The sequence below is a fragment of the Palaemon carinicauda genome, chromosome 8, assembly GCF_036898095.1.
Source record: "Palaemon carinicauda isolate YSFRI2023 chromosome 8, ASM3689809v2, whole genome shotgun sequence".
NCBI classification, from domain to species: Eukaryota; Metazoa; Arthropoda; class Malacostraca; order Decapoda; family Palaemonidae; genus Palaemon; species Palaemon carinicauda.
In genome coordinates this window covers 173,497,806-173,509,576 of record NC_090732.1, presented here as the reverse complement: position 1 = coordinate 173,509,576, position 11,771 = coordinate 173,497,806, and the positions used below count along the sequence as shown (strand labels likewise).

Below are 11,771 nucleotides of genomic sequence, written 5' to 3'. Positions count from 1 at the left end.
AATAAAGAATAGCGGATGGACCACATTCGAAAGAAAAGGCAGTAGCTGGCTGATTTTGTCTATGGTAACATGAGGTTTCTGATGTCACAGAAAGAAGGAGTAGCAGGTGGACCACATTCGGAAACAAAGGTAGTACCAGACTGATTTTGACTTTGGTAATATGAGGTTTGGGATGTCACAGGAAAAAAAAATATCAGAAGAACCTCATTCAAAAGAAAAGGCAGTACCAGGCTGATTACGTCTATGGTAACATGAGGTTTGTGATGTCACAGGAAAAAAGAATAGCCGAAGGACAACATTCGAAAAAAAAAGGCAGTAGGAGGCTGATATCATCTATGAGAACATGAGGTTTGTGATGTTACAGAATAAAGAATAGCAGAAGAGAACCACATTCGAATGGGAAAAAAAATATTAACAGCTTCCACTCATCTATCTTCGGCTGGTCGACAACTGCTATCAACACCTAACAACGAATTTGTGCCATCACCTTCAGAATTGAAGTAAGCCTCTATCACCAGCCAACAGGAGCTGTAGCATTCGTCCTCTGATATGTTCTGCCATGTATATTTTCCCTTCGTTTAGTAACATATATCTGCTTCCTCATCCTAAAAGCTACTATCATCAGCTGTCGGCAGCAGTCACCACCAGCCGCCATAAACTGCTAAATTTCAGCTAGACTCGCTATGAGAATGAACACCAAAATTGGACTTCTGATTTCCTCTCTACAAAAAAAAACCAAATTTGTCCTTCACATATACCCTACTTTGATGACTTTGTCGACCGTGAGGTGGGGGGACCCCTTGTCGAGCGTCGCCTGGGTCAATGGGACGCAGAACAGTGAATGACTAAACCGCAATCGGACACCTTCACTTGCTTGATGTCAGGATAGCGATTGATGGCTCTGACCAGGACTCCTAGACCCCGCTCGACCACCCCGAAGGCTCTCTCGCACACCTTCCCCGGGTTATCGCGGGTGTAAATCAAGAACTGCGCCCCCTGGGCGTCCCCTTTCCACCAAAGCCCCTCGACAGTACCCGCTGTCCAAGGGCGCTCGTATTCCCCTCCCGTTGTTAAGCCCCTGACGAGAGCAGCTCCACCTTCACCATCATCCATCTCGTAGTCACCTCCCCAAACCCCTTCCATGGCTTGGCCTTTGTGCCTCGCCCATAGGAGACTGGTGTTGGCGTAACAGTGGTGCTTCTCTCCGGTGCACAGAAGGGCAAAGTTCTTGGCACGGGCTGTGTCCGGGGCTAGGAGCACATGGAGGCGACCTAGCGTGGACCCTCCTGCGCTTAGCTCCAAGAATGTCAGGGTGGACGAAGGATCGACAAGGCTGAGGACATCTCTAAACTGAAAATGTAAAAAGGAAAAAGATGTTAGACTACTTCAGTCTCCTGAAATCTGATTAGCTAAAAAGAAATTACATAGTATGTCCTATATTTTCTATTTCTTTTGAATGAGATCATGGATGTTGTATTTGGGTGATAAGCTACAATATATGTTGCTATATTTCCCCAAACCTATTGATTTCTGAACATTTCTTATTAATCAGTGTGTAATTAACGATGAGAATATATTCTGAGCAAGTAATTGATAATTTTCATTATCAGTGATTTACAATGAACCATCTTGTTTCCCACCGTTATCCCTACATTAAAGCGTCGGTAGACTGATGCACCCTCTCTAATACCTTCTATCATAAGCATCCTCTCCCACCTGACTCTTCTCTCTATAATCATCCTTCACCTTATATTTTCCTTTAATTCTCTGTCTCCCTTTCGATATTCTCTCCAAAACAGTTTCCTCCCAAGCTCTTCTCAATCCCTTCACGCCATTCATCCTCAACACATGTCCACACCATCTCAGTCTTGACACTCTTCTCCCCAATGCACGTGCACACTGTATATATATATATATATATATATATATATATATATGTATGTATGTATATATATATATATATATATATATATATATATATATATATATGTATGTATGTATATATATATATATATATATATATATATATATATATATATATATGTATGTATATATATATATATATATATATATATATATATACATATATATATATATATATATATATATATATATATATGTGTGTGTGTGTGTGTGTGCGCGTACATACGTATAAAAAAACTCCTTGTATCTTCATCTTACTAAATTCTTTCGCAATTGTTTTAAGAATATCCTAAAAAATGTCAATAATGCTTTGTCTTTAACTCATAGGAGATCTAAAAATATACAACTAAAAATGTATATAACTGCTTATGAGGTACAAGTATGTTTTTTTAATCTGCCTTTAACCAAAGAAAAATTTAGTCTTTAGAGTTTTTTAATCGATAATCTTGAAACTCTTGATGTTCCTCAGAGAGAGAGAGAGAGAGAGAGAGAGAGAGAGAGAGAGAGAGAGAGAGAGAGAGAGAGAGAGAGAGAGAGAGAGAGAGAGAGGGGGGGGGGTCTAATTTTCAGGTGAATACTAAGCTTACAAGAGACCAAACAAAACAAAACAAAAACAAAAAAAAAAAGAATGCGAGCTTTGTCCCAAAGGAAACATTAAGACTAAGACAATACAAGATTACTGAAAAGAAACTTCCTTGGACTGGATGAAGACCAAACAAAAAACAGTCATCTTTAATTGCAGTTGGAAGGAAAACTTCCTAACAATAGACAAAAGGAGCAGAATGAGGACGCCATAGCTAAGTAGGACTGTGACGAGAGCAAGGTAAACATTGGTGTCTATAATGAGCTGTTTCAAGGTGAAGGCAAATAAGCCCTTAATTGCGTTTACCCAAGGGACTAGAATGGCTTATTACGAGCATGCAGGAAGAGTGGAGACAAAAGAGAGATGTAGAGAGGAAGAGACAATGGTCTCGGAGAGAAGTAAATGAGGAAAAGGAATTTAAATAGAGAGAGAATAATGAAATAAGAGAATCAAGCTAGGACGACTATATCAAACACTTCATTACAATTTGTGGATTATGCAAAGTGTGTGTATGTGTGTTTGTGTGTGCCTGTGTCTTTGTGTTGGTTTTTTAGTATATAAAAAATTTGTTGTAAGTTTTTGAACAAAATTGTAAAATGATTACTCAGAATATTTTCTTAATGATTAGCAAATATTATTCTTTTAGCATTTTGTGTGTGCCTGTGTCTTTGTGAGGGTTTTTTAGTATATAAAAAAATCGTTGTAAGTTACTGATGAATAAAATTATCAAATAATTGCTCAGAATGTTTTATTAATGGTTAGGAAATAATAATGTTTTCAGCATTACACCGCATTTTATAAAATAAATACTATGTGAGATCTCATATCATAATATACAACAACAACAACAACAACAACAACAAATGCAGCCGTTTCTATTCCATTGCAGGACAAAGGCTACAGACATTTCCTTATTGGGATTTAGCCAGTTTCCATTACCACGCTGGCCACTGCAGATTGGATATTTTATGAGACTTTAGTCTGATCGCTAACAGCAAACCAACCTAGTATAGGTGGCCCTGACTAGTACAGCTGTGCTGATCATGTCGATACACAAACCCTTTCACTAGTTTGAGGAATCTCCACTTAGAACATAAAAACTTATAAATATATCTACTTTAAAATCATGACTCCAAATGTTATAATTAAAAATGCATGACACGAATCTGAAGAAATATCTATATGATATTTTGTGATAAACAACATCTAATAGGTTTTCCAATTCAAACGATTACAATCACGAAAAAAAGTCAATTATCAGAAAATTTTCAAAAGTGGATGAAGGTCAAAAGGCACTTGCCATGGAAAATATACTATGAAAATCATATGACTGATTTTTATAATAAATTTTATTATATATTTTCTGAAAAAATAGGTTAGAAATATCTCTCTAAAATTGTAAGAAAAAATTAATTAAACTAGGAAAATATATATTCAAGGACGAAAAAAAATAATAAATAATAAATAATAAATATTTATAGTTGTATAGTTAGAGACAGGAATTCCTAATTGAATCTGTGTGTGCGTGTGTATATGCGTGCACATATCTGTCTAAATATTTAGAAGTCGTTTTCGACGGATCGCGTACACTATTAGTAATGATAATATGAGCACTAGGAACCATACCTAAGTCATTAAAAAGGAATCTTGGGAAGGCAGGGTCCGATGGCACCCCAGGACTTGTGCAGAAGAACGTGCTAGTTGAAGCAACACATAGAGTGAGGAAAGTCAAGGATTCCTAAGGAAGCTGAATGTAACCCTGAACCCCACACTTTAAAACAACAGTCTCTGTAGACTAAGATTGACAAATAATAATGATAATAATAATAATAATAATAATAATGATAATAATAAGATTTGATGCAATATAGGAGCCCGGAGCCCTCCGGAGACTTAAAAAATCCCTGGAGACATTTTGGAATCATCAATTCTATCGACAGATTTCCAGGACATTTCTCTCCTCTCTATTCAGAAGACAGTGCTTAAAAATAATAATAATAATAATAATAATAATAATAATAATAATAATAATAATAATAATAATAACAATAATAATAATAATAATAATAATAATAATAATAATAATAATAATCTACCTCAAGAGTATAAGCGTCTCCGGGTGGAGATTTATTTTCCAGGTGGTGTAGATAAAGGTAATCTCCTTTGATGGTAAATTTGGCACTTCTTGAGATCCCTTTATCGTAGTGTATGGCATATATTTTTCTCTGCTTGAGAAGGGCCTTGACTGGCTCACTCATTTCCTGAAGTCTTTGAGGCTGAAAGAGAAAGAGGCTTATTAATATATTTCTTCTATGTTTCATTGGAACGATATTCAATTAAATTTATTTGATTTAGGGTTTGGTGTTTATATGGGATTAAGTTCTATTTGTTTGTGTTTTTAAGGATTTAAGATCTATTCATAAGTGTTTGTATGGTATTAAGGTGTATTCGTGTGTGTTTATACGGATTTAAGATCTATTCGTTGGTGTTTATATGGGATTAAGGTCTATTCGTGTGAGTTTATATGGATTTAAGATCTATTCGTATGTGTTTATATGGGATTAAGGTCTATTTGTGTGTGTTTATATGGATTTAAGATCTATTTGTATGTGCTAATATGGGATTAAGGTCTATTCTTGTGTGTTTATATAGATTTAAGATCTATTTGTATGTGCTAATATGGGATTAAGATCTATTCGTAGGTTCTTCTATGGATTTAAGATCTATTCGTATGAGTTTATATGGATTTAAGATCTATTCACATGCGTTCATATGGATTTAAGATCTATTCACATGCGTTTATATGGATTTAGGATCTATTCGTAGGTGTTTATATGGATTTAAGATCAATTCGTATGTGTTTATATGGATTTAAGATCTATTCGCATGCGTTCATATGGATTTAAGATCTATTCACATGCGTTTATATGGATTTAAGATCTATTCATAGCGTTTATATGGATTTAGGATCAATTCGTATGTGTTTATATGGATTTAAGATCAATTCGTATGTGTTTATATGGATTTAAGATCTATTCGCATGCATTCATATGGATTTAAGATCTATTCACATGCGTTTATATGGATTTAAGATCTATTCATAGCGTTTATATGGATTTAAGATCTATTCGTATGTGTTTATATGGATTTAATATCTATTCGTATGTGTTTATATGGGATGAAGATCTATTCGTAATCATTTGGAATACCATTTGTATCTTATCAACAATCTTAAACTCTAGACAAACTATAGAAACGTCTCACGTATAGTTCATCTAACAATTTATCGAACGTTCTACTTATCACAACTATAATATTGGTTTATTTTGACTATATTTACTGTGAGATTCAATAATTCATCTGAAAATTATCTCCATAAATTGTATTACTAATTAATGTAACATTCCTATATCTATGGAATTATAATATCTAGCTTAGGGTTCTGCTTGTCATGAAACTATAAATGTTGTTTACTTCGACTGCACTTACAGTCAGCTGGCCTGAGAACGTCAGCTCTCTCAGGGTGATTGTAGCGTTATCCAGAACTGGGCTGACATCGTCGTCACTGGAGTCTTTTGAACTGAACACCTCAATGGCAACACTCACTTTCTCCTTGGTAGAACGACACACCTGAGAAGACATAAAAGAGGAAACATTTAATTTAGCTATTAAATGAAAAATGACGTAGGGATCTTAGTATTAACTACACAGTCAATTCTAAAAGTCATGCCTTCCCCATCATCAGGCTCAATACTACACAGTATTCTAGAAGTTTTATTCCTGCTGTGATCAGATTGTGGAACTTCTGAAGTTCAAACTTCTAGTAAATATTTTTATCTTAAACAGACTAATATAAGTCTCTTTTCATACTTTATATATGGCAGATCTATTTTAAAATGGTTACTGTTCTTGAAATATTTTATATTCATAATTCATTACTTTTCGTGTAGTTTATTTATTTCCTTATTTCCTTTCCTCACTAGGATGTTTTACCCTGCTGGAACCTTTGGGTTTATAGTATCCGAAGAGCAAATATTTAGGTACAAATTGGCCATTATAAGGAAATAGAAATATTCAGCTGTGATCATTAAAGAACAGGAGTTTTGGTCAACAAATGAAAGGTGAAATATTATTTAGCAGTATGAACAAAAGAGAAGACATGATTTACTTATCTAAACGAAGAACAGAATATGAAATGGCCATTAAAACAAAACGGAAAATGTGATTTAGTAAACATAATTGAATAGAAAAATATGAAGTAGCCACCAAAAGAAAAGTGATAATACGATTTAGTGAACAGAATTAGATAGAAAAATATGAAATAGCCGCCAAAACAAAGGAGAAAATATGATTTAGTGAACAGAATTGAATAGAAAAATATGAAATAGCCACCAAAACAAGAGAGAAAATATGATTTAGTGAACAGAATTGATTAGAAAAATATGATATAGCCACCAAAATAAAAGTGAAAATACGATTTAGTGAACAGAATTGATTGGAAAAATATGAAATAGCCACCAAAATATAAGAGAAAATACGTTTCAGCGAAGAGAATTGAATAGAAAAATATGAAATAGCCCCCAAAACAAAAGAAAAAATACGATTTAGTGAACAGAATTGAATAGAAAAAAAGGAAATAACCACCAAAATAAAAGTGAAAGTACGATTTTGTGAAAAGAATTGAAAAGAAGAATATGAATCAGCCTTTAAAACGAAATCGAAAATATAATACAAATTTAGCTAAGAATATAAAATATAAACGGGTATTTAACCTATCAAATATTAGATAAGTTATGAAACAGTTATATACGCTTGTGTGTGTGCATGTGTGCATGTGTGCATGTGTGCGCCCGCGTGTGTGTGTGTGTGTGTGTGTAGTGAAGTCATCGTCGATAAGAAAATCCCAAAGAAAACTTTTCCTCTTGATTTTCCGAAGAGACTAATTATAATTAGGAACATAATTTTCTATTAAATTAGAAAATTTGTTTCCTTTGACCAAATCCACTTATCAAAACATCAAGCTTTCTCGCCTATACGATGAGCTAATGAAAACCTCTCTCTCTCTCTCTCTCTCTCTCTCTCTCTCTCTCTCTCTCTCTCTCTCTCTCTCTCTCTCCTCCAAGTTCTTTTCATACATGTTATTATTATTATTATTATTATTATTATTATTATTATTAGTAGTAGTAGTAGTAGTAGCTAAGCTCCAATCCTAGTTAGAAAAACAGGATGCTATAAGCCCAAGGGCTCCAACAGGGGAAAATATCCCAGTGAGGAAATGAAACAAAGAAATTAATAAACTTCAAGAAAATTAATAAACAATTAAAATGAAATAAAGAACAGTAACTCCTCCTAAGTATATTGATGTGATATAAATATTCTTGCAACAGAATTCACTGTCAATAATAAACTTTCTATTCCATTAATAAATACCTTATCATGGTTGATCTTAGTGTGTATTCAACAGGAAGACATATATAACCTTGAAGAAAGTAATACCATATGGTTATAAAAGTGGATAGTGTAAAACCTAAATACTTTATCAATCTTGTTATTATTTTTTATGAATGAAATCGTTTATAAATAAATCTGAATCTTTATATATTTTAGATAAAAAAGTGCTACAAAATTTATGTGAATATTGAAGTTCTGTGTTACATTAATAATATATTCTCTTCACTTATTAAAATTAATAATCAAATGTTAAACAATTGGGATTTTAATACAATTAAAGTTGACGATATTTCAAAAATATTTCAAGATTTACTTTCTCCCATTTTCAAATTATTAATCAGGTCCCTTTATAAAAGATTAAAGATTTAAAGGTTACTCATGAGCGGCAGAGGTAATGGACAATGTCTTAGAGACCAACCATATACACATATGATTCACGCTCAAGTTCCTACACACCGAAGCTAGGTCTAAGGACGGCCAAGCAATGACTGCTGATGACTCAATAGATTTCAGGGTAAAAGGTATTTTAAAGGTTTAAAGGTCACTCATGAATAGCAGAGGCAAGGGATAGTGAAAATGCCCTAGCTAGCAGGACAATGCCCATAATACATTTGATCTGTGCCCAAGCCCCTCTCCAACAAGCTAAAACCAGGAAGGGCCAGGCAATGGCTGCTGATGACTCAGCAGGTAGACCTATTATTCTGTCCATAGCTTTTTAGGCTATATCTAGTTTATAATCTATGGCTTTAGTAAGGCTGCAAGTTTTTGATGCATACGTTAATACCGGTAGGACCACTTCATTAAATATTTTTCTTTTTAGAGAAAGTGACATTTTACTTTTTATAATCTCATTTTGTTTACTAAAAGCTCCCCCAAAACCCCCATCTTCAGATCAAGATGATGGTGAGGTTGCAGACACTACAAGAAGCTATCGAGCTTAAGCAGGACTCGAACCCTAGTCCGACAGATCTCCAGTAAGTGAAGTTTCCAATAGCCCACCTTTAAGCTTCAGTTTTGCATTAACAAATGACCGAAATGAAAACCAGCTATGAGAAGCTCGTATCTGACATGTATAACGAATGGTAAGTCTTCCTGGCTTTAATAGCAACTGACATTTCGGACACAAAACTCATTAATGAAGATTCTTTTTTTACTTTTAATCCCGTGATTAATGAGGGATTTTAATGGATCGGAAACTGGAGTAGGATTTTAGGATTTTAGGATTTATGCTGAATGTCGTTTGGTCGTGTCGTTAGCAAATTCCTTTGGATAGTTTAATTCTGGAGACTTTGGTCGAAATGAGAATGGCTGTCGATATTTAAGAACTAGTGTACCCGAGCCGTCAAAAATGACGTCTGAATATTTAGATAGGTATGCACACGTACAGACATACACACACACATAAACACACAGACAGATTCAAATGTTCCCATTCCCTACCCTTTTCGTAGCTGTGTATCTACAAAATATTATTCAAACGATCCACTAAATCAAACTTGTGTATTAGAAATTCTATCTAAATTTTGGGTATTATAGATATATATAAATATTTCACAACCATGTGTGACTAAAAACATAAATTTCATTCACTTTTTAGTAAATAATGTCTATATTTCCCTGAACGTAATCAAAACTCCAATGATAATATCATTAGTTGGATGTTTTATGACAATTAGTCTGCTGGAAATTGATTTAGCTTGTATCATTTAAAAGTTGGAAAACAAAATTTTAGTTTTTGAAGTCGAGTGAATTTGTATATGGGTAACAATGCTCTTCAACAAGGGTATTTATTCGCTAATTACATGCCATGAGTATAGACCTGCTCACAGAGTAAATATTTTGGACTGTAACTCTAATAATAGTAATTTTTTTTTCTGAAAGTTGACACAAAGCTGATGATAGATAAATAGATAGTTACTACATAATGAAAATGATAATGCTTTGATTGTCATTGGATGTTGATGTAATTATGTAGATTGAATGTGTAATTAAAAGGATATAAAATAGTATCCCTTAAATCCCTTTCTGGTCATTATCAAAGACATAATGACAACCTGAAATTTTCAGGTTTGTAAGTTATCAAGAGAGGAAGGCTGATGAAATAAGAAGAATGGCAGACGTAGTAAAGGTTACAAAGGTGATAGGAGTGTCACAATTGAGATGGTGCAGGCATGTGTTGAGAATGGATGGTGGGGAGAGAATGAAGAGGGGTTGAGAGGAACCTGTTTGCGGGAAGATCGAAAGGGAGAGAGAGAATTAGATGGCTAGATAAGGTGAAGGATGATATGGAGAGAAGAGGTTTAATGGAAGAGGATGCTTATGATAGAAGGCGTTGCAGAGGGTACATCAGGCATCCCAGCCCTTAATGTAGGGATAACAGAAGAAGAAGAAGAAGAAGAAGAAGGAGGAGGAGGAGGAGGAAGAGGAGGAGGAGACAGATTTACTCAACGATCACAGTATACTGACCTTTTTAGTTTTCCTGATCAGTTTGTCATCTTCCGGAGAGAGGTTTTTGAACAATTCAAGCCACGATTCGGCAGCGGAGTAATCCCTATTATCTCTATCTTTCTTTGACACGATTTCCTTGAATTTCGTGGAAGAAGAAGAGTCGTTAGCGTTTCTCAGGTGTCTCTTCTTATCTTTGGCTTCCTTCAGCTGACTCGCTAACTTGACTTGGGTCTTCTCCAAGCTCTGTATCGCGTCCTTATGCTCGACCATCAGCTCGTTAATTTTTGGCAGGAGTTCGACTTCGATACGAGCATTCTCATTCTGCAGGTCTGTCTTCAGTGCCAGCAGGCTCTGGATGCAGTCTTCGATGCGGGTCTCTGCATTCTGGTAATCCACCAGCAGGTTGCGATTCGTCGCTCCTGAATCCTTGGTACCGTTGTCGATCTTCTCAGCTGCGAAGGAATGCTCTTGCGAATGTTGATTAGGTCCTGGTGAGGTCTCAGCCTCTTTGTTGGAGAGGAACTTGATGAAGTCCTCCACGCCATGGTTCACCATAACGTCACCGGCAGAGGAAGCCTGAAATTCAACGCGACAGAACGGACATTGCTTGGAATGATTGTTGATGAGTTTTGTAATGCAGTTGGTGCAGAAGTGGTGAGAACAGGTGAGAGTTCGTGGCCTCCTTCCTTCCTCGTCGAACTCCTCGTTGCAGACTCTGCATTCCCTGGGATCGAAAGCAGCCTGTGATGAAGAGAGAAAGTCGTGATTGTTGACAAATGCCAAATGATGGGGAAAACTGATAAAAGGATGAAGCGTATTTGCATAATTCTGGTAAATGAAAATGCCAAACAGACCAGTTTCAAATTTCAAGAGGTATGACAGAAACCCCATATTTTAAAAGGAAAACAAATACAAGAACACCACCAAACCTAAGGTTCCCTGCCTAACCTAACGTAGGAGCCATATTCTTACCAGCTTAACTATGGGTGGGGGCGATTGGCTACGCCCCCTGCGACCCTCCCCTTAGACTACCATATCTTTAGCTTACCCTTAGACTAAGTCTCAACCCTTCTGGCATGGTAACACTAAATCATATTTCTTGAATCGTAAAACTAACTTCATATTGTCGTATTTCAGACCAATATTCATGTTATTAGCTTTAATATACGCATTTTTACCTCCCAAATTCATTCAGGATAGCTCTGTAAGAGTCAACATTGAATCATTAGGCCGGTTAATCTCTTCTCTTTTAATAATAATTAAACAACAACTTACCAATAAATAAAATCGACTTGACAAGTAATAAAAAAGTTGACGCCTGTCCCACTCCCATCAAACTACATTCACCCTGTATTGATTCATGTAA

The 11,771-nt window shown here is 35.2% G+C and overlaps 1 protein-coding gene across 1 annotated transcript in view; it reads right to left on the bottom strand.

Moving 5' to 3' along the window:
* Nucleotides 1-213: 213 nt before the first annotated feature.
* Nucleotides 214-11,771, bottom strand: part of LOC137646139 (uncharacterized) — a 19,110-nt gene continuing 7,552 nt past the window's right edge. The window contains exons 2-5 of the mRNA XM_068379349.1: nucleotides 10,424-11,146; nucleotides 5,996-6,136; nucleotides 4,603-4,782; nucleotides 214-1,350 (exon numbers count right to left, since the gene is read on the bottom strand). Of these exons, the coding sequence (XP_068235450.1) occupies nucleotides 820-1,350; nucleotides 4,603-4,782; nucleotides 5,996-6,136; nucleotides 10,424-11,146 (1,575 nt within the window). The 3' untranslated portion in view covers nucleotides 214-819. The remainder of the gene's footprint in view (nucleotides 1,351-4,602; nucleotides 4,783-5,995; nucleotides 6,137-10,423; nucleotides 11,147-11,771) is intronic.